This window comes from Drosophila busckii, chromosome 2R, assembly GCF_011750605.1.
Source record: "Drosophila busckii strain San Diego stock center, stock number 13000-0081.31 chromosome 2R, ASM1175060v1, whole genome shotgun sequence".
NCBI classification, from domain to species: Eukaryota; Metazoa; Arthropoda; class Insecta; order Diptera; family Drosophilidae; genus Drosophila; species Drosophila busckii.
The window spans coordinates 2,343,388-2,363,442 of record NC_046605.1 but is presented as its reverse complement, the minus strand read 5'-3'; the positions used below and the strand labels follow the sequence as shown (position 1 = coordinate 2,363,442).

Here is a 20,055-nt window from a genome sequence, read left to right as displayed (position 1 = left end):
CAACAACAACAACAACAACAACAACTATTTTGCTGTTGTCACATGCAAATTAAGAAAATTGCAAAGCACAATTACAATTCGAACTAACATTTTGAATTGAACAACAGCTACAGTAACTAAACGCTACAACAATTAGTAACAAATGTGCCAAATGAAGAAGCAACTAACTTAAATAAATGTGGGGTATAGGCGAAGTGTGAATGCACTTTACTATGCAATTAATATAAAAATAATAATATAAATATTTAATATTATAATAATATATATTAGGCAGTCGAATTATAGCGATTTTTGCTTTACAGGATTGAAAGTCTTTAGAAACTTTATAAAAGTTTTTTTGATTCTGAGAAAAGTTGTTTTATGATTAAAAATATTTTTTGACATTTATTTAAATGCAGACAATTTTTAAGATCAATTTAGAGTATATCAAAATTTAGCTAAAATTATTTTAAATTTAATATACAAACTATTGCCAATATTTTCATAACTTTATGGAATTCCAAGGCAATTAATTCATTAATAAATCTTTAAGTCAAACGCTCGCTTGCTTACAAAAATCAAAATACCTTAAACAACAATAACAACAACAATTGGCAACAACAGTTAGTCAGTTCAGTTACTACTTGAGTATGCGTGTCGTGAGCGCGTCGCCGTCGCAGTTAGCGTCGCAGTCGACGACCATAAGCAGCTGACCGCTACTTCAATGTAATAATTTTTTTGCTGTTTTTAGTGTTAACGCCGACGCGCATGCGCAGCGCACCAAAAAATATTGTTAACGGTGCAATTATTTAACAACAAAGTAAACAACAATTAACTATGTTAGCTTAAAGTGTGAGTGTGAAGTGAGAGACAAGACAAGTGCAAATATTTTTTAAAGCATTTGCATGCGACATTTCAAAGTCAAGGCCATGGTGCAATCTTTGGATATAGCAGCCATAGCGGGACCACAACAACAACAGCAACAAGATGCGGTAAATACTTAACGAAATATGTGAAAATATGTGCACGCAAAGAAAAATATGTAAACTAAATGCTTGGGGTACAAATATTAAATTAAATTTTAGTTTGCGTGCTTATATATAAAACTGTAATTGTTATTTAAAATTTAAACATGCATTGATTTATTCAAGTGTATTAATGTGTGTGCGCTTATGTGTAAGTGACCTTGGCTAAAGCGTGGGCGCAGCTGGAGGCGTGGCATTGCATTTGTCATTAGCATTGGCAGCGCGCACTGTACAATGCGGCGTATGCGTCATATTGAGCCAAGCTCATAAGCAACTGTCAAACACAGACACAGACACACACGCATACACTCATAGAAAGCTTTAGCTAGGGCTTAATGGATTAACCGCTGGCTGGCAACTGATACGCCGTTTATTAGACTGTCAAGCACATGCGGCTCCTGCTGCTGCTGCTGCTAATCTCAGGATATGTGTAGAGTGGCATGCAGGAAAAAAAGCATCACGTGGTTGCTCTGAGTGTGTGTGTGTGTGCCTTCAGTCAACGCTGCAACTAACATGACGAGCAAACTAACAAGTTTAAACTACTTGAACCCACTCGAAACACTTCAGGACAGCGTAGGACAGGCCAGGGCAAGCGCCATAAAATTGTAAAATCTGAATTATTATGTTGTAAGTGCAGACAATTTGTTGCTGCTGCTGTTGTTGTTGTTGTTGTTGTTGCTGGCAGTTGTCAACAGTTTAAAGTTATGTATGTAATAACGCGAAAACATGCAGTAAAGTTTGAAATAAATCTGAAAGAACGAAACGGTAGGGAGAGGGTGGTGCAGGCCTGCTTGGGACAAGTTTATGTTAAGAGGAGTTTATATAAAGTTTGCATTTACATGCAGAGCTGCCACTACAACTAAAATTCTAGGTATAAAATATAAATGGAAATTAAGATAAATAGAGGAAATCATGTTGATGTTGATGTTGAAATTAAAGTGAAAAAATAATTATGCATTACTATTAAATATTATATACACTAATGGAATTTCACAAGAATTTTGCTTAATTAAGTTTCAGTTGTAAAATTCACGTAGCAAATAATAATTCTACTAACAGTAGTGGTTGGCCACACCCGCATCATATCCACAGTCTTTGCCTTTTACTGCAGCTGTGTGCAGACATAACAGAAAAATGAAAGCAACCAAAGTTGCCAGCAGCAACTGTGCAAAGTTTTAATGCGTTTAGTGCTGACCACAGAGCATACGTAACCATTAAAATGTTTCAATTAGTGGGCAAGGGGTATGCTGGTGGGGCCTGTGTAGTTTGTTATCTGCGGAAAGTTCGTTAAACTTTGCACTAACTTGCGTCCTTCTTATGTAACCTACAGGAGCCCAGCAAACGTAGCAAGCCCTCGGCGTTGAGTCGCACGCTGCAGGCGCTACGGCAACGTCTGACGAAACGCAGTCGCGCCAAGCCGCCGGATTGGTTTCTCGAAAAGTTCTCCAATACCACAAACACGGATAAGCTGGGCAAGTCCGGCGCCGATGCCGCCTTGTCCAGCGAAATACGCGGCAGTAGCGCACTCTGCAATCGCCTGTCCGTGGATCCAACGCTGCAGTCACACTACAGAGTAAGTACTCAAAAAGGAAAGTAATCAAAGGGGCTGTAAACAAATTTGGCTTACCCCACAGTGGCTGGCGGTGGTGTCGCTGGCGGTGCTTTACAACATTATCTTTGTGATGGGTCGCTCCGTTTTCTGGGAGATAAACAAGAGTGCGCCTGGCTTCTGGTATACGTTGGATTATCTTTGTGACTTTATTTACCTGCTCGATACGCTAGTTCATATGCATGAGGGTAAGTGTGTGCGTATGTGTGTGTGTGTGTGTGTGTGTTTGCGTGTGTGATATGCAAATGAGCCAAAGCCAATGCAGACAATGCCAAAAGCATTTGACTTTAGGCAGCTGCTTCACATTCACGCAGCTTAGGGCTATAAGCAACTCAAATATACACTTGGCGAGGTTAAAGCTTATGCACAGCTTATTATAAATTTTATATATTTGTAGTATATTCCTCTGACTAGGCACATAGTAGCACTCCTGTTAAGATATTTGAATTATTTATTAGCATTATGCTGGCTCGTTTACTGCGTGTTCAGTCGGCAACAGCTCTTACTCAACTGATCTGTAAGTAGCCTCGCTTGCTGGTTTACCTGCCAGCCTTCGCACACATTAACCATAGAGCGCTCGATCGCTCTAAGCTGTGAGATGCTGCAGCTGAACGAGAGCGTTGCTGCTCTATTGCTGAGAGAGCGATGGGCCAAAATTTTGTTTCGACTGTATTAAGCCACAGACGCTGCCTTATCTAAGAGCAACTAATCTAGCTATCTAGTGTATTAAAGTTACGTACTAACGTCCTAGTTTATATACTATATTGCCTAGAATTATTAAATACAATTTGCTTACTTAAAGAATAACTTAATTGTTGTCTCTTGTTTTGTAGATAAAATCCATATAATATTTGTGAGCCTTACTTTTGCTTTTAATTTATGCACCAAATGCTTAAAATACAAATCATTTGTTCTTTTACAATATATAAAATATATCTTTGTATATGAATCATTAATCGCAGCTTTGATGCTCCAGGTATAATCAAAACATAGTAGCAACTTGAGGCACAATCTATAGGCAGTACAACATTCTAAATTGCTAAATTGCTTGCCTTGTGCTATTTTTAATCGAGCTTCAGCAATGATTAAAGTTGCTTTGAGATATCCTTTTTCATTTTGCAAAACGCCAAGTGCATTAAAATACATATAATACATCACTAGCGTCTGCTATAAGTATGTATGCCGCTGTGTGTGTGTGTGTGTGTGTGTGTGTTTGTGTGTGTGTGCATGCGGGCAAACCTTGACATTTTATACGCTTTGGCAAACTCGTTGGCTGACTCCCGCTTGCGCGCTTAACAACTTTGATAGGCAACCTGATTTATCTTGGGATAAGCAGCTACTCGAGCGGAGTCATGTTGCCATAAATGCGACAAAGTGCGCTACAAGTAATAATTCGCTTAAAGGCGCTGCGTGTAGTTTAAAGTCAGACATACTCAACTTGCTTTTATGTCTCGCTGCAGGCTTCCTGGACCAAGGTCTGCTGGTGCGCGATGCGTTTCGACTGCGGCATCATTACTTTCACACCAAGGGCTGGTATCTGGACGTGCTGTCCATGCTGCCCACAGATTTGGCGTATATCTGGTGGCCGCCCGAAACCTGCTCCAGCCTGTATCTGCCCTGTCCGGTGATAGTGCGTCTGAATCGCCTGTTGCGTCTGCCTCGGCTCATGGAATGGTTTGATCGCACGGAGACAGCTACGGGCTATCCCAATGCCTTTCGCATCTGCAAAGTGGTGCTGGCCATACTGGTGCTCATACACTGGAACGCCTGCATGTACTTTGCCATCAGCTACGAGATTGGCTTCAGCTCCGACTCCTGGGTGTACAATCTGAACGGAACACGCAACAATACGCTGCAGCGTCAATATATCTATAGCTTCTATTGGTCCACGCTGACGCTGACGACGATTGGCGAGACGCCGACGCCGGAGAATGATGCGGAGTATTTGTTTGTGGTGGCCGATTTTCTCGCCGGCGTGCTCATCTTTGCCACCATTGTGGGTAAGTAGTGGGGGTGGCTCGGTTTGTTTATTTGGGCGCATTGTTTACGCAAATATTTCGTCTGATCGTTTAATTGCTTGCCAAGTGACATCTGTGACATCAATGGGTATTAATTTACAGCCACGCACGTCAGGGACATGTCCCTGTGACCCTCGACTCCCACTCCCACCCAACCAGCCCAACCGAAGCTTGCAGCTTCAGTACGTGTCTGTTTGCCGCTTGTCGACCCACATTATTCATTACGCTTTGATGCTTGCCTTCACTTCACTTTGTTTTGTTTGCAGTGCGCGGGGGAGGCGGGAGACTGGAGGCGGCATTGCGGTGGGAGTGAGCATGAGGGGGTGGGGTGAAGTGTGCCTGTTTGATTTGTTGCTGTCGTCGCTGCCTTCAAATGCAAACGTGCCTTTTTATCATTTTTGTTGAGCTGCTGCTGCTTATCGCTGCCATTAACGACAACCAATTTCACTTGCCACTGTGCACAGTGGTTAACAAAACATACACAAAAAAATGTTATATGCAAATCTTAGCATGACTTGAATTTTTGAATTTATGTTTTACATTTTCAACTGATTTTGTGCCACTGTGCCACATGATGAATGACTGCCTAGCAAGCCTATGCCACACACTCTCACACACTATTGCTGGCTGGCAGTCTGTCTGTCAGTCTGCGAGCGGAAGTGCCGCCATTAGTCGCCCTTTTGTATGCCAGGAAATGTCTGTGCCCCAAATTAAAAGCACACACTGAGTTCTCTTGCTCTCGGTGCTCATTACTCAACTCTTTGCTTCTTTTTTTTGGCTGGCAGGCAACATTGGCTCGATGATTTCCAACATGAATGTGGCGCGCGTGGAGTTCCAGAATCGCATGGACGGCGTCAAGCAGTACATGGCCTTCCGGCGCGTTGGCCATGAGCTGGAGGCGCGTGTCATACGCTGGTTCGCCTATACCTGGTCCCAGAGTGGCGCGCTGGATGAGGAGCGCGTGCTGGCAGCGCTGCCGGATAAGCTGAAAGCGGAAATTGCCATACAGGTGCATATGGACACTTTGAAGCAGGTGCGCATCTTTCATGATACGGAGCCGGGCTTGCTGGAGGCGCTGGTGCTGAAGCTCAAGCTGCAGGTCTTCAGTCCGGGCGATTACATTTGCCGCAAGGGCGATGTGGGCAAGGAGATGTACATTGTCAAGCGTGGCAAGCTCTCCGTGGTGGGCGACGATGGCATCACGGTGCTGGCCACGCTGGGCGCTGGCTCCGTCTTTGGTGAAGTGTCTGTGCTGGAGATTGCCGGCAATCGCACAGGAAATCGCCGCACGGCCAACGTGCGCTCGCTGGGCTACTCGGATCTCTTTTGCCTGGCCAAGCGTGATCTTTGGGAAACACTCGCTGATTATCCGGAGGCACGCTCGACGCTCACGCAACGTGGCTGCCAGCTGCTGCGCAAGGACGGACTGCTCGATGAACAAATCTTTGCGGGTGAGTCAGCTTGCAGTCGATTGAGGCCACTTCCGGCTTGTGCTAAATCATACTTCCTGCCTGCTTTCCCCTCTCACAGACTCTCAGCGCGTGCACGACAGCATTGAGGGCGGCATTGAGAAGCTTGAACTGTCCGTGGAGAATCTGAATATGCGTCTGGCACGCCTGCTGGCCGAGTATACGGCTAGCCAAGCCAAAATCAAGCAGCGTCTCGCCAAGCTGGAGCTCAAGTAAGTTGAATTTTTAGCACAAGTAAATATTGAATACAAAAATCAGCGGAGCAGCAATCAATTAGCTTGACTTGCATCCATTAAAATTCTGAGAAGTTGTGCGAACTTTCCGTTGAATTTTGCTGATTTAATTTACTTGCTTTGTTGCTTAGTGTTGACTTTAATGTACACTGGCGTTTCCCTTTGCAGCGGCACCGGAACTAGTCGTGGCGATGAGCTGCAGACACGTCCACGCAGCGGTCGCCTCTACTCGCTGCAGACTAAGCGGCGCCCACGTGCGCGACTCGAGGCGGCTGCCAAAAGCGGTGAAGCGGCCAAGCAGAATACGCTCTAGAGCAGCGGGAGACGGCGGCATGGAAGTTGAAGCAGCAGCTGGTGATAAATGCATAAAAGCTAGAGGGAGTTAGGACCAGGACTAAGAGCAGTAGGAACAGGGACGGGGGGATTAAAGCGCCAGCGAGACGCGCTTGTAAATCAATTTTTTAGTTTTGACAATTAGTTTTAGAGAGCTGAGAGCACGATAGCGAGTGCAACGTACTTTATTTAATGCATTTTTGTAATTTAATTTTTCAAACTGAATGTGCCTCAAAGTGTGTAAAAGTAGATTAGCTAAGAGCAGCAAACAAAAACAAAAACAACAACAATAGAAAGTTTAATCTGAGGTAAACAAGCGAGCGTGCCTGCAGCAGAGTGTAAACATTATAGTCGCTGTTTTTTAGCAGCGACTGTAGCAATTATAAATAAAAAAGAAATGCTGCGCTCAAAAGTATGCTACGTACAAATTTCAATTTAATAAGCAGCACCAAAGCATAAAAGAAAGTCAAAAGCACGCTCGTTAGTTGCTTTGTTCACAAATTAATAAAGCACATAAAACAACGATTAACGATATAGCGATATATGTGTGTTTTTACTATAAGCTGCGCTGGCATTTTGAATGCAAATAGTCCAATTTTACAAGCTATAGATGTTTTTATTTTTCTATAAACAAATCGACCATAAAAAGCACACACAAGGCAAGCAAGCCTGCTGTGTTTATATATACAAGAAACAACAAAAATGCATAAATATATATATCTATAACTGTATGTAGCTTTAGATTTTGCTGACACAAAGTCACTGTTTGTAAAACAAAAACGCATTTGTTACACTCGAGTGCAGCTTTTGTTATTTTTTACTTTTAACTACAACTCTACTGTATTTTATATATGTGTATGTGTATGTGTGTATGCGTGTGTGCGTATGTCTGTGAGCTATATAGTAACAAATCCAATGTTAACATTTACTGCAGCAGAGCAAAGAAAGAAAAACAAAAAATTTATATATTTAATTACTACAGTCTTAAGTGTAAGTTGCTTCCAAAGCCAAAACAAACATAACAAACTTCAACTGAACAACTAAATACTGTATTTTTATATAAGCCAACAGTTGAATGTAAAACAGAGTATATCTATATATATATATATCTATATACATAAATTTAAGTTGAACAAATATAAATAAAATGTGAAGCGCACTTAAAGTTAAAGTAGCTACTTTTTACTTCAGCCACGCCCCCTTGAATACTAGGGCGTAATGACAAATTCAAACAGGCAGACAAAGGCAGCAATTACGACAAGTACCTTAAGCAATGCAGACGCCTTGACTTTCTTACAAATATGCTGCGTACAATGCTGCGTATGAGTAACGTACAATAAAAACCATGCAAAGGCAAAGGCTACGGCTACGGCTACGACTAGGGCAACTGCTCCCTTAGCGTACGTGCGAATGTCAAAGTGAAAGTGAAACGCAACACAATACATACAGTCAACAAAAAAAAAGTGACAAGGCTCATACCTTTAATGCACACTGTACCCAAAACGAAATAGAAAAAAAAAATCAATTTCTACAAAATGCGCGCGCTCAATTCAAAGTAGCTGCGTTTCCTGCGAGTGCTTAGGGGGCGCCCACTGTAAGCACTCTGGACCCAACCGTCGAGTCGAGACATATAAATAAAGCTACGCCCCCAATGCCGCCTGCTTAGAGCCCACATGACAGACAATAAAAAATTTGACGCTGCCATAGCATAATGCCTCACATATGCCTATGTATATGTGTGTGTGTGCGTGTGTGACAGGGTGACTTTAAAGTTGCTATGCATAAAAGCTTTTCAGCTGCAGCTTCAGCAAGTGGCATGAATACATTTGCTAAATGACTTGCCAACTTTGAAGACACTCTATTAGCAATTAAATTGCTGTTCTTTTTGCTTTTAATAAATTGTTGTTTTTATTGAACAGCAATGCAAGTTGGCAGAAAGGGCTTAATTATGCAAGTTTTACAAAGTAAAAAGCGAACTTTTGTTTAAAACTTTTTGCAAATTCAATTAAAAGTTGCAATAATTTTTGTGCAAGGCAATTCTGTTTATCATTGCTATTGAATTTAAATAACAATTACAAATCAATTCAATTGGCTTTGTTAAATAATGCTATTAATTACTAAATGTCAATTGTTTTCAAACAAATTTAAATTGAAACGTAATTGAAATCCACAGCCAAAGTGTATTTGTTAGTCGAGCTGCAAGCCAGTTTGAAGCTGTACATGGCACAGTAGGCAGTCAACATTTGGCAACACACACACACACACACACACATAAACATATTTATATAGCAATCAGAGTGACAGCGTTCAGAAGTCACCAACAGAAACATTAAATTGAGCGTTATTTTTATAGAAGGAGAGTGTGAATTTGGCCATGTCGACAAGTCCCAAGGATACGCAGTATTTGCGCTGTTTGAAGTGCCTAAAGATTATTAAATGCTCGCGCTACGATACCAGCGGGCTGGTGCGGCATGTGCAGATGGCCCATCCAGAGATTATTGACAGTGCCAGCGAGAAGAAGCTGCAGAATCTACACAAGCTGGCGGCAGAGCATGGCATAAGCGACGAGCGTTTATCGCAGATAAGCAAAATGACGGGCATGTCGGAGGTGCAAATGGCAGACGAGGCGGAGCGCTGTAAGTAGTTAGCCATTGGATGGAAGCTTTTAACCTTAATCATTGCTTGCAGACTTGGCCAAGCAGCAAGCTAAAAAGGGCGGCGGCGGCAGCAAGGCCATGCCCACAACACAGCAGCAACAGCAGAAGTCATCATGTGCACCCAAAGCGGTGGACTCGCGTGATCTGAACAAGCGTCACATATTTCGCAGCTCCATTGAACGCTGGCTGCCTACAGACGGCTGCATCTACTGCCCCAATTGTGGCGCCAATCGCGCACCGCTGCTGAAATCCAGCGCCGAGTTGGGCTCCGGCTGCTGCGCTTCCCTGTGCATTGCCAATTGTTTTCCCTTTTGCTTTCTGCCCTGTCTGAGCTCCGGCGACAATCGCGAGTATTTGTATTGCTGCAATTGCAAAAGTTTTTTAGGCATTTATGATCGCGAAAATAATTGCATACGACCCAATCGTGAGTTCATAAGCAGCTGCGATGATGGCAAAGGCAGCTGCAATTGCGCTGATTAAAAGTCAAACAAATAAACGGATATATATTTAATACAAATGCCAAAAGCTTTTCATTTAGCCAAGACAACAACCCACGCGTTAATGCTGTCTCGCTTTCACAATCAGCCAATTTGATAGCTACTATAGCGTTTAGGGCTTAGCTTATATAAGGCAATGCCTGGCGAAAGCCAATTAGAGGTCAATTCTAAAATTTGCAGCAGGCCGCAGTCATATATCGTGTGATCTTTAAAATGTAACGGTCTGTCTAGTATGACACCTAAGTATAAATATAGCTTGGATAAATAAAAGTTATTTTGAAAATATTATTATTACAGTCACCGCATATTATGCATAGATAACAAAAAAATTTTATTATGGATTTCTCAATTTTTTTTACTTGCAGCCAACATGCATTTACCTTCAAATTAATTCATCATTAATAAGAGGTTCAATAGCTTTGAGTAACAATTTTCGAACTCAAGCTTTCACATAAGCAATAGCACTTGAGTCAACTTTCTGACATTTTATTAATAGTTTTGATTGAGGCATACTTTTGGGCTTGGTATAAATTAACAGCACTACTAATTTATAGCAAGTATGCCAGCTTAGCAAAGTTTCCCACAGCTTTGATAGCATAGCCACGGTTGCCAGATTTGGATCTTTTGAGCCAGAACTGGCTCATTTTTTTCTCGTTGGCTCTTTGGCCCATTTTTATTGATATTGGCTAATTTTAATTGTTTTGGCAAAAATACTAATTTCGCACTCTTTTCTCACAAAAAATATTGCTGGGCGGCTATTTATTCGCGATTTTTTTCGTAAAAAAATATTAGCCTACGGCGCTTCTTACCTTATAGAGCAGTCTATTCTCACAAAAAATTATGCTGGGCGGCTACTTATTCCAGGTATTTCATTATTATTAGGCTCGGGCGTTAATGCACTTCTCATAGTGTCATAAGGCCCACTAAAAAAAATGACATAAAGCCCGCGGGCGATATGACACTTTGAAAAGTGACACAACGCCCGCGGGCACCCGTTTGAAATGGTGTTGGAAAACTTTTCACTTTTTATGACATAATTACTTTGAAAAATTTTGACGTTTAAATTCAAAGTCAAAGTCATTTTGCGAATAGTAAATCAAAGTCATTGTGTGAAAGGTAGTCATTCTGCGAAAATTAAAAAGTGAAAATGGATGATTCCTTGTAAGTATAATTAATATATATAATTAAGCGCAGCTCAGCGGCGTCCTCCAAATAGCCGGCAACATTGAATAAAAAAAAAAGTGCACAGCAATTGTAATAAATGTTAATATGAATATTTTTTATAAATTTAAGTTGTAAAAGCTGCAATAGGGATTCATTGCCAGCATAGTCGTAGAGTAAGCCTTCATGTTCGAGGTTGAGGCATGGTTGAGCTCATGCGCCAAAATGAAACCCATAAGACTGTATCTTACTCTACGACTATATATTAATATATTTATTCATATGTTGTTGTAAATTGCACACTGTATTTAAAGGCCCAGTGCATTGTCATTGTCAATTTCAATTGACAACTTGAATAACTTCTTGTGTGATATCGTCAGCAACAATTTAATTTATGAATGCAGATACAATAACAGCAGCATACATTACAGTTGTTGCAGTAGCAACTGTGTCAACAGGCGCCAACAACAACAACAACAGCAATACCAACAACAACAACATCAGCAGCAATTAGATCAATATTTGCACAATTAGCTGAAACAGCAACAACACCAACAACGCCAACAACAGCAATCGCAACAGGAACAACAAACGAGTATTAGTCGGATGACTCCTTTTTAAACGAAATATGGCCGGCAATAGAAGAAAAGCCAAGATGTAAACAAATAATGGAAGCAAGGAGGAAAGCTGCAACTACAAGTGTTATTCATACGAATGGACGGAAAAAATATAAATGCCGAATGTGCAAATTATTTTATTTGGCATATATAAAAAGGCAGCATATTATAAAATGTAGCGAAAACTATGTTAATGAGCGTTTCGCATATAAGTAAGTTATATTTTTTAATTTATATATTTTTAATTTCATATATATTTAAATTTTATATTTTTAAATTGTATTTTCAGTTGCATATACTGCACGGGGAAGTTCACCCTTGAAGACAGTAAGCGAAAACACGAGGCATTCTGTTTTTTTAATACGAATAAAAAACCATCTACTACTAGCGCTTTTCGTATTATTAGAGGTTCTAGTCATACACCAAATTAAAATAATAATGCCAGGTAATTAAAAATTATAAAATTTATAAATTATCGAATTTGTCGATTTTCTGCTTCTCGGATGGCAACCTTAAAGCTCAAGTTATACAAAAAAATAATTTGCACATTCGGCATTTATATTTTTTCCGTCCTTTCAAATTATTTTTTCTATCACATAAAAAAAAAACGTATTAAAATGCAGCGATAATTATATTAATGAGCGGTTTTTTTAATTATATATTTTTAATTTAATATATATTTAAATTTTATATTTTTAAATTGTATTTTCAGTTGCATTTACTGCACGGGGAAGTTCACCAATGAAAAAGTCAAGAACAACCATGAAAATATCTGCTTTTTTAATACGGACATCAATAGAGAAACATCTAATTATAATTTGTAGCACAAATTAGCAGTTTGGTGGGCCCACAAGATCTTTGCGGGTTCAAGCTACGCTACTGTTGGCCGAGCGGAGGCAATCTTTTGGTCATTTTGGCGTAGGCGTTGAGCGAAAGAGCGTTTGATTTCCTCAACTTAGGCACAGTTGTTAATAAATCCACCAACACAAGCCAATTGTTATTATCCCGGTTGCCAGATTTGCTCTTTTGAGCCAGAACTGGCTCATTTTTTTCACGTTGGCTCTTTGGCCCATTTTTATTGAATTACAGAATGCAATTTAGTTATGCACAACAAATCTTTAAATTTGAATACACTAAATTCAATTTGGTTAAAGCCCTGCTCCTTGCCTTCTAGAATACTTAAGTCTCTATATAAGTATATGTTAATTTCTGTAATTCATAATGAACTTTTTTTTATTCAACAGCGTACAAAATATGCATATTTACACTAAATTTAATTATAAGCCTAAGCGTTGTTCAAATATTAAAAAAAAAAAGCTGTTGACTTGGCAATTTCATGAAAAAAAGCAAAAAAAATCTAAATAAATAATAAATAAACAAATATATTTAATGCTTCATTTTTTAATATTTTTTTGGCCCATTAAAAATTTTTGAAGTGGCAACCGTGAGTTTAATTCACATTTATTTTTAAGGTCATTCAGAATTATTTAGATTTAAGTGGTGCTTATTAAATGTAATACGTGTCTTTTCGGCACGATGTCCGGAAGGAAATTGAGTTGAGCCAGGGACGGGAAGCGCTCAGGGCTAGATGCTTAAAGCGCCCAGGGACGAAGAACAACCAGGGCTAGGTTTTTTAGGCATTTATGATCGCGAAAATAATTGCATACAACCCAATCGTGAGTTTATAAGCAGCTGCAATTGCGCTGATTAAAAGTCAAAGAAATAAACGGATATATATTTAATACAAATGCAAAATGCTTTTCATTTAGCCAAGACAACAACCCAAGCCTTAATGCTGTCTCTCTTGCACAATCAAGAAAGCACTGTTTGAATTTGCGTTGGCGTCTGCGTTGTCGTTGCCGTTTGTGCTGCCAATTGCTTTTGCTTGCGCTCAGCTCGCCACGCCAACACGCGCTCTCTGGATTGTTGGGCACGCACTGCGCAATCCATTGGCTTCACTTTGAGACGCATGTCATCAAAGGCCGCTTGTTTACGCGCTGTACGGGACAAGCAGCGTTCGTAGCAGCCCAAGGGTATATAACGTCCTATGTAGCAGCCACAGCGTCCACAATAATGATTGATATCGCAGCGTCCTGGCCAGCGCTTGCTGCAAATTCACATTACGCATACGCACAGTGGCACATACACACAAACTTACCAAAGTTTTGTTGCATTAAGAAAACGCTGTAGGCAGCTTACCGCCTGCAGCTCCACTATGCTCCACTCACTCTGCTCACAGCTGGGACAGTTAACCTGGCAGCTACTCATCTGCAGATAACCCACAGGCTGCTTGGGGCTGCTTATGCTAATGGCCACAATTTGTGGCTCGCCGTCAGCAGCGTTGCTCATCTCGTGTCAATAGCTAAAGTTCGACTGAACGCAAGCGACGCGCCCCAGCATCAACAGCATTAATTAAATTGAGAGAGAGAGAGAGAGAGAGAGAGAGAGAGAGAGAGAGAGAGAGTGCGCGAGAGAGCGCCAACTTCAGCATGTTGGCCTAGGTTAAGTCAACGCACACATGTGTATATTATAATTTTATTAATTAAATCATTGCTGCTATAATTTAATTATGCATTTTGTATAAATTTAGACTCGCTTTGATTGCACTAAAGCTGCGGACGTCTGTAGACTCCCAGATATTCGCCACAGGCGCCGCAATGATGACGCTGCTGGCAGCAGTGCAGCCAACTGCGTTTGAGAATCGTCTTCTCCAGCTGATGGCAATAGGGGCAGGTGATCTCACGCGCGCTGGGACCAACGGCAAAGTAAACGGGCGCTGGCTGCTGCGGCGTCGGCAGCGCAGTCGACTCTGACTGTGTCATGTTGTCAAATGGAATTTCTATATGGAGCAGCGCGTGTGAAGCTGCTGGCGTTTCACTGTCGACTAAAATAAAAACCAGAGCGGCAGTCAGGCAGAAAAAAAAACAAGAGAGAGCGGGAGAGAGAGAGGAGGCATGAGTGGGTGTCAGAGCTTTATGGGAAATTCTTTTTGTTTATTTTCAGCCAATACAAAAATATTCAAAATATGCGCAAAACGATAGAAAACGTATGTTTCAATGATAAACAGCAGACACACGCTAAGCACAACAACAAATCAAAGTATGTGAATGTGTGCCTTATTGTGTATTCACTGTAGTTGCAGCAGCACTTTTGTTTGGCTTTATTTTAAGCGGCGCACGACGCTTCATAGCACGTCCAAAGTAGCAGCCACAGTTGCCACAATAATGACTGCGATCCGTTTGCTTGCAGGGCACATAGTAGTCCAGGCAACAGCAGCAACAACAAGTGCTAAAAGATATATGCATATATATTAATCATGTTTATATAGCAAGTGATCAAACCTACACGAACAGACAGCCCACAATGCGATTCAGTTCGCTGGCCCACCACTTGAGATCATTTTGCAGCACGCTTTGTTGCCTCACGCCACAGGCGGGGCACTTGATGAGCGCCGACTCGACGGGTAAATTGAGAAAAGTGCCCGCCAGCGGTGTGGCAAAGTTCTCATAGATGCTGCGCTCCTGCTCCGCAACAGTTTGTGGCAATGCGCTGGCCATAGCGGCGTCTAGTTAACTGAAAGCAGCAGCCAAACAAAAAGTCAAACAAGCGCGCCGAAGAGAGCGCGCTGAAGAGAGTGAGAGAGAGAGAGAGGAGCGAGCGAGAGAGAGCGCGCACTGGCTGGCAATTAATTGAATTAGCTGCGTAATAGCTTTAGAACAATTGTAGTAAATTTATTATATATATATATTCGAATTGACAATTAATTTTGCTGCATGCCCAGTTTGCCGCCACAGCGACTACAGTAAACACCCTTGGTGGTCCACTCGCGATTGCAGCCACACCAAGTGCAGACGCAGCAAAGCCAGAATATGGGAAATACACTAAAAACATAAACAAAAATATGTTATAAACTGCTTAACTAGTACCAATTGTTGTAAAGCCCACCAGGACAACAAACTGAGACAGCAGCTGGCATCCTTGCAGCCTGCTGCACGCATTACTGCCGCATCGCCACGCTCCTTGCACAAAGGACACAGCAGCTTGTAGGTCGAGGGTCCCGCAGCATAGTAACGCAGTCGTGGCGCCTTGGGCGTCGCTGCTGCCGCATTCTGTGTGCTCAGCACAAACTTTTGCTCGCCCTCGTTTAGCTGCTCATCTATATAGGGCACTAGAGTAGCCTGTTGTCCTTCCAGCACTACATTCGCAATTATATTGCGAGCACGCTCCTCTGCTGTGCGTGCTGGCAGCAGCCTGAGCTGCAAGCGCTGCGTCTCCATTGTAACTGAATGGCATGAAGAGCAGCGCGTAGTTTCCAAAGAGCGCGCGCTCCACTAGGCGTATGCGCAATGTGCTACAAGTGATGTCATCAGCAGCAGCGCGAGCGCGCTTCCATTTGTTATATATACACAGCCAAGCATAACTAGCAGCTCGCTTTTGTTTATTTGCTCAACAAATGTAAAGCATGCTGTGGCGTCGTCATCGATGTGGCAGCAACAACAAGTGTGAGCTATTTACAGAATGAATGGAATGCCAGCGCTTTGCTTTAGATTTATTGATTGTTAAATTAGCTTTTAATAACTTGCATAGAAAATACTTTAAATACATAAGATTTATATTTTATTGTTACTTTTTTTACGCGTGTACATAAATTAAGCAAAAAGTATAAAATTAGCTCTACATTTGTTATTTAGATTAATTTTTTATGTTAAGCAATTAATTTTCATCATGAGAGCAATGCGGCTAAAGTTTTGCTCAAATTATCACTTTTGTTTATTTTACTTCTAGCGCTTTTTTAGACGCAGCTTGAGGCCGCCTACTGGTATAAGCACTGGCGCAGGATCAAAACCAAATGTCAGCTCCTTGTGTGGCAGCTGCAGCAAGTCAAAGTTGGCCAACACTTTGGCCAAAACAGCCTTAGTGCTGACCTTGCCCATGCGCAGCGCTAGAAGAGAATAGTTTACAGTGCAGCTCAAACTGTAAGCCAAGCTGTCGACTTACCTATGCAGTGTCTAGGACCCTCACCAAAGGGCATATAAGCTGTTTGGTTGTAGTTCTGTTTGTCAGCATCAAAGCGATGTGGATCGTAGCCCTCAGCATTGGGAAAATAACTTTCATCCCGCTGTATGCCAAAGAGTGAGATTAAAATGGGCGTGCCTTGTTTAATAGTCAAACTGCCATCGGGCAGCTCAAAGTCCGCAGTGCATTCGCGATTGAGAAAAGGCAAGCCAGGATACTTGCGTATGGTTTCTAAACAAGTAAAGCATTAGGTGAGTTGCTGCTTAGGCGGAGTATCAGCTTACCCATAATGCATTGATCCAGAAACTTAAGTTCCTGCACTGCCTCGTAGTTCAGTTTGTCCTGTGGGTGCAGCTGATGGCGCTTTAGCATGGCATCCACTTCCGCTTGCGCTTCCTGCAACAGTTCCGGATACATGGCCAGCTCGTAGAGCGTGAAAGCAGCAGCGGAGGCTGTAGTCTCTGAGCCTGCTATGTAAAAGAGAAATGCCTGCGCAGTTATCTTTTCTATAGACATTTCCTTGAGCGACTCTTGTGCCGTTTCTATATCCCACATTTCGTCGTCCTCTTCGCCAATTTTGCCTGTTTGACGCAAACGTATTAGAAGCTGCAACAGATCCTTGCGTACCACATTGTGGCGCTCTCGAAAGTCTATGGTGCGTTGCATCATATCCTGCAGTTGGGTCAGTACAGGATTCTTATAGCCCAAACGATTCAGCAGCTTGGCAAGGCTACGCAGTAAATTTTAAATATTGGTTAAATTTTAAACATTCTTATATGCAAAATTGTAATGGAGCTACTTCAGTAATTATGTTTTAATTATAAAGATTCTAGCATTTATATTGAAAAATATCGACAATGAAATTGTGTAGAGAGGGGAGTGAACGCGTAATCTGACCACAAATTAAATAAAAACAAAAATTTTATATTGAAAATATGTATTACATTTTAGTTCTCTGATGACCGATAATCAGCGACGATAAGATTAAAAGTTACCATGTGCAGATTATTTGCTTATATATACTATTCACTGGATCTTAATAAAATAAATTAACGTTGTACTTACGCTGGGCATATAAATGTGGAAATGTTGTGCAGCTTTAGCAGCCAGCCAGGCTCGTTTAAGAGCTGCTCACTAATGGCACGGAACTCGTTATGCGGCTGACTGAAGCTATCCACCTCCAGGCCAAAGATGACCGAGCCAATTATGTCCACAGCATAGGTAGTCAGCTTTTCTTTGATGTCAATCTCTGCTTGAGGCGCCAGCTCCAACTGCTGCAACAAATGCTGCACCAGCTTATCGCCCACGTCGTCAATGGTGCCAAACATGCCCTTGATTTTGCCCGAGGAGAATGAGGGCGTCAGTTTGTTGCGTAGATTGCGCCAAGCGGCGCCTTGCAAATTAAATAAATTCGATGAAAGCGGATCATGCTGCTCATCCACATAGACGCCACGATCATGAAAACTGGCAAAGTCCTTTGTCATTAGCTGCTGCGCCAGTTCTGCATCACGCACCAGCAGCGTAGGCGTGCCAACCATATAAATGCCCACAACTTTGGCGCTATGTTTCTCATACACTTGACGCAGTGCAACGCCAAAGCTTTGTTTACGCTTCACCACTGCATCGAGTATGCCAAAGGGTATTGCAGCTGGCTCGCAGGCCACACCCAAGCGCTGCCAATAGCTATAGCGACGTCGCACATATTGCAGCAATAAGACAACAAATATAGTCAGCGAAATTATTACAAACATTGCAGCCACTTGTTCGCTTCACTGCTGCACTGCTTAGACTAAATACGGAATTCTTTTATTGCTGATTTATATGAATTCCACTCTCTCTCTCTCAGTTACAATTTAAAATGCGCGATAAGCATTCCAATATTTTATTACTGAGCGCGCACTCAGCTGTGCTTAGAACTTTTTGTTTTTGCTTGCTCAGCTCAGCACTGGTGACGTCATAATCTCAGAGGCGCGCTCGCTTATTGTTTGACTTCCAATAACTGATAAAGTAAACAGCCGGCAATGTCTACTCTCAACGCTAGCCATACCTCAACATTATAGCAAATGCCTCAGGCTTAACCTTTGGTAAGGCCACTGGAAAGATTACTATTAGTTCGACCATAAATAAAGAGACCCAACATCGAACAAGACGGCTTAAATAATTCAAAATGGAAATGCTTTGCTTTCGGCTAAAGCCTCTTTGAATAAATTTATAAAAAATATGGCATAATTTAATAAATTATTGTTTATACTACATTGTGCTCTCTTTTCTCTCTCTTCGCTCTTTCTGTAGTGTTTCGCTCTTACTTAGACTGCGCTAAGGCAGCCCGCTGCTTGCCCAGCTTCTGCTCATCCAGCTGCTCCTTCTCCACCGCCTTGAAGCGCACCCAGCGTCCATGATCTTCCACCTCAGCGCGCTGCATACGAAACAGCGCACGCTTATACCAACTAAGAGAAATGTGACGTCCTATGAAACAGCCGCAGGCACTGCAATAATGATTAATATCCTCGCGTCCCTGCCAGCGTATGGGATAGCTACAAAGCCACAACAAATAAAAACAATTTATATTCATTAATAGTGTGAAGAAACTTACCAGCAGAGCAAATAGTTAATAGAGCAGGCCAGCTTTTGTAGCAAGGTGACGGCCTCGCGTTGCACTTGACTCGTTTGCAGCTGTTGGCAGGCGGGACAAACAAACTCCATGGGCTCGGTGGGTAAATGAGCCACCTGTGGCACCGCAGCAACGCCACCAAATTCACAGGCGCTGCCGTCCAAGCTCTCAGTGCTGGCCATTTGACGTGTGTGGAGCAACTGAAAAGCAAAGCGAAGAGCGCGAGAGCAATCAATGTGCGTGGGTGGAATTTTGCAGGCCAAGTGGTTGTTAAAAAAATATACAGAATTGTGGTCACAGCGACTAGATGCGTTTATTTATAGACAAGTCAATGCAAACGAAATATATATTAGATGGGGCGCCAATGGAAACCCAGATGACCGCCACAGCTGCTGCAAAACACGCGCTTGCTTTTCAGTTGACTCTGCAGACACATGTAAACGCAGCTCAGAGCAAATATGGGAAAGCAGCTGGAAAAACAAGAGAGTGTTAGCTACTGAGCATAGTTTGGGTGTTAGCTACTCACCAGGAGAACGCAGAGAGCAAGCAACTCAGCTGACCCAGAGCACCGGACATTTGCACTGTCTCCGTGACCGCTTGTTGCTGGCAAAGTGGACAACGCACACGATAAGAGCTTGGACCGACGCTATAGAAGCGCAACTGTGGTGCCGACTCCGGCTCCTCCAGCAGCTCCAACGTGGCTGTGGTCATGGAACCCGCATCCAAATCCAGTTCATGCAACATTGCGACTGCTAGACAAGACGCACGCCAGATAAATAATTTGTTTTATTTCGAGAGCGTGAATGAGAGCAAGAGAGAACAATTGAGTG

At 42.1% G+C, this 20,055-nt stretch overlaps 9 protein-coding genes across 9 annotated transcripts; 2 read left to right on the top strand and 7 right to left on the bottom strand.

Moving 5' to 3' along the window:
• The first annotated feature begins 769 nt into the window (after positions 1–769).
• Positions 770–7,498, top strand: LOC108595241 (cyclic nucleotide-gated cation channel subunit A). Its single transcript, XM_017980440.1, has 7 exons — positions 770–971; positions 2,335–2,577; positions 2,639–2,801; positions 4,074–4,613; positions 5,417–6,082; positions 6,162–6,312; positions 6,502–7,498. Exons 1-7 carry the CDS (start codon positions 885–887, stop codon positions 6,644–6,646), a joined length of 1,995 nt encoding a protein of 664 aa, XP_017835929.1. The 5' UTR covers positions 770–884; the 3' UTR covers positions 6,647–7,498.
• Positions 7,499–8,912: 1,414 nt separating this feature from the next.
• LOC108595762 lies at positions 8,913–9,840 on the top strand. Its single transcript, XM_017981051.2, has 2 exons — positions 8,913–9,302; positions 9,355–9,840. The coding sequence occupies exons 1-2, from the start codon at positions 9,041–9,043 to the stop codon at positions 9,801–9,803; spliced, it is 711 nt and encodes a 236-aa protein (XP_017836540.1). The 5' UTR covers positions 8,913–9,040; the 3' UTR covers positions 9,804–9,840.
• Positions 9,841–13,311: 3,471 nt separating this feature from the next.
• On the bottom strand, positions 13,312–13,955 carry LOC108595875. Its single transcript, XM_017981166.1, has 2 exons — positions 13,757–13,955; positions 13,312–13,705 (listed from the first exon to the last, which is right to left on the bottom strand). The coding sequence occupies exons 1-2, from the start codon at positions 13,945–13,947 to the stop codon at positions 13,411–13,413; spliced, it is 486 nt and encodes a 161-aa protein (XP_017836655.1). The 5' UTR covers positions 13,948–13,955; the 3' UTR covers positions 13,312–13,410.
• Positions 13,956–14,136: 181 nt separating this feature from the next.
• On the bottom strand, positions 14,137–14,470 carry LOC108595954. Its single transcript, XM_017981239.1, has one exon. The coding sequence runs from the start codon at positions 14,418–14,420 to the stop codon at positions 14,205–14,207; it is 216 nt and encodes a 71-aa protein (XP_017836728.1). The 5' UTR covers positions 14,421–14,470; the 3' UTR covers positions 14,137–14,204.
• A 99-nt stretch (positions 14,471–14,569) lies between these two features.
• Positions 14,570–15,155, bottom strand: LOC108594932. The gene is made up of 2 exons (XM_017980066.1): positions 14,944–15,155; positions 14,570–14,886 (listed from the first exon to the last, which is right to left on the bottom strand). The coding sequence occupies exons 1-2, from the start codon at positions 15,153–15,155 to the stop codon at positions 14,715–14,717; spliced, it is 384 nt and encodes a 127-aa protein (XP_017835555.1). The 3' UTR covers positions 14,570–14,714.
• A 174-nt stretch (positions 15,156–15,329) lies between these two features.
• LOC108595881 lies at positions 15,330–16,016 on the bottom strand. Its single transcript, XM_017981172.2, has 3 exons — positions 16,005–16,016; positions 15,544–15,929; positions 15,330–15,479 (listed from the first exon to the last, which is right to left on the bottom strand). The coding sequence occupies exons 1-3, from the start codon at positions 16,014–16,016 to the stop codon at positions 15,359–15,361; spliced, it is 519 nt and encodes a 172-aa protein (XP_017836661.2). The 3' UTR covers positions 15,330–15,358.
• Positions 16,017–16,260: 244 nt separating this feature from the next.
• Positions 16,261–18,386, bottom strand: LOC108594984 (probable cytochrome P450 6d2). The gene is made up of 4 exons (XM_017980117.1): positions 17,680–18,386; positions 16,899–17,344; positions 16,597–16,845; positions 16,261–16,540 (listed from the first exon to the last, which is right to left on the bottom strand). The coding sequence occupies exons 1-4, from the start codon at positions 18,363–18,365 to the stop codon at positions 16,380–16,382; spliced, it is 1,542 nt and encodes a 513-aa protein (XP_017835606.1). The 5' UTR covers positions 18,366–18,386; the 3' UTR covers positions 16,261–16,379.
• Positions 18,387–18,843: 457 nt separating this feature from the next.
• LOC108595713 lies at positions 18,844–19,487 on the bottom strand. Its single transcript, XM_017980996.1, has 2 exons — positions 19,208–19,487; positions 18,844–19,148 (listed from the first exon to the last, which is right to left on the bottom strand). The coding sequence occupies exons 1-2, from the start codon at positions 19,405–19,407 to the stop codon at positions 18,917–18,919; spliced, it is 432 nt and encodes a 143-aa protein (XP_017836485.1). The 5' UTR covers positions 19,408–19,487; the 3' UTR covers positions 18,844–18,916.
• Positions 19,488–19,500: 13 nt separating this feature from the next.
• On the bottom strand, positions 19,501–19,982 carry LOC108595714. Its single transcript, XM_017980997.1, has 2 exons — positions 19,752–19,982; positions 19,501–19,695 (listed from the first exon to the last, which is right to left on the bottom strand). The coding sequence occupies exons 1-2, from the start codon at positions 19,967–19,969 to the stop codon at positions 19,575–19,577; spliced, it is 339 nt and encodes a 112-aa protein (XP_017836486.1). The 5' UTR covers positions 19,970–19,982; the 3' UTR covers positions 19,501–19,574.
• Positions 19,983–20,055: the final 73 nt, after the last annotated feature.

Bases quoted from the DNA above. Each gene is read 5' to 3' on its own strand.
- LOC108595241 (XM_017980440.1), top strand. From the start codon at position 885: ATGCGACATTTCAAAGTCAAGGCCATGGTGCAATCTTTGGATATAGCA. The intron at 972-2,334 runs GTAAATACTTAA...TGTAACCTACAG, and splicing joins AACAACAGCAACAAGATGCG to GAGCCCAGCAAACGTAGCAA. The intron at 2,802-4,073 runs GTAAGTGTGTGC...GTCTCGCTGCAG, and splicing joins GCTAGTTCATATGCATGAGG to GCTTCCTGGACCAAGGTCTG.
- LOC108595762 (XM_017981051.2), top strand. From the start codon at position 9,041: ATGTCGACAAGTCCCAAGGATACGCAGTATTTGCGCTGTTTGAAGTGC. The intron at 9,303-9,354 runs GTAAGTAGTTAG...CATTGCTTGCAG, and splicing joins GGCAGACGAGGCGGAGCGCT to ACTTGGCCAAGCAGCAAGCT.
- LOC108595875 (XM_017981166.1), bottom strand. From the start codon at position 13,947: ATGAGCAACGCTGCTGACGGCGAGCCACAAATTGTGGCCATTAGCATA. The intron at 13,706-13,756 runs GTAAGTTTGTGT...GTGAATTTGCAG, and splicing joins CTTAATGCAACAAAACTTTG to CAAGCGCTGGCCAGGACGCT.
- LOC108595954 (XM_017981239.1), bottom strand. From the start codon at position 14,420: ATGACACAGTCAGAGTCGACTGCGCTGCCGACGCCGCAGCAGCCAGCG.
- LOC108594932 (XM_017980066.1), bottom strand. From the start codon at position 15,155: ATGGCCAGCGCATTGCCACAAACTGTTGCGGAGCAGGAGCGCAGCATC. The intron at 14,887-14,943 runs GTAGGTTTGATC...TATATCTTTTAG, and splicing joins ATTGTGGGCTGTCTGTTCGT to CACTTGTTGTTGCTGCTGTT.
- LOC108595881 (XM_017981172.2), bottom strand. The intron at 15,480-15,543 runs GTGGGCTTTACA...TTATGTTTTTAG, and splicing joins TGTCTCAGTTTGTTGTCCTG to TGTATTTCCCATATTCTGGC.
- LOC108594984 (XM_017980117.1), bottom strand. From the start codon at position 18,365: ATGTTTGTAATAATTTCGCTGACTATATTTGTTGTCTTATTGCTGCAA. The intron at 16,846-16,898 runs GTAAGCTGATAC...TTACTTGTTTAG, and splicing joins TCTGGATCAATGCATTATGG to AAACCATACGCAAGTATCCT. The intron at 16,541-16,596 runs GTAAGTCGACAG...ATTCTCTTCTAG, and splicing joins GGGTCCTAGACACTGCATAG to CGCTGCGCATGGGCAAGGTC.
- LOC108595713 (XM_017980996.1), bottom strand. From the start codon at position 19,407: ATGGCCAGCACTGAGAGCTTGGACGGCAGCGCCTGTGAATTTGGTGGC. The intron at 19,149-19,207 runs GTAAGTTTCTTC...GTGGCTTTGTAG, and splicing joins ATTAACTATTTGCTCTGCTG to CTATCCCATACGCTGGCAGG.
- LOC108595714 (XM_017980997.1), bottom strand. From the start codon at position 19,969: ATGTTGCATGAACTGGATTTGGATGCGGGTTCCATGACCACAGCCACG. The intron at 19,696-19,751 runs GTGAGTAGCTAA...TTGTTTTTCCAG, and splicing joins TTGCTCTCTGCGTTCTCCTG to CTGCTTTCCCATATTTGCTC.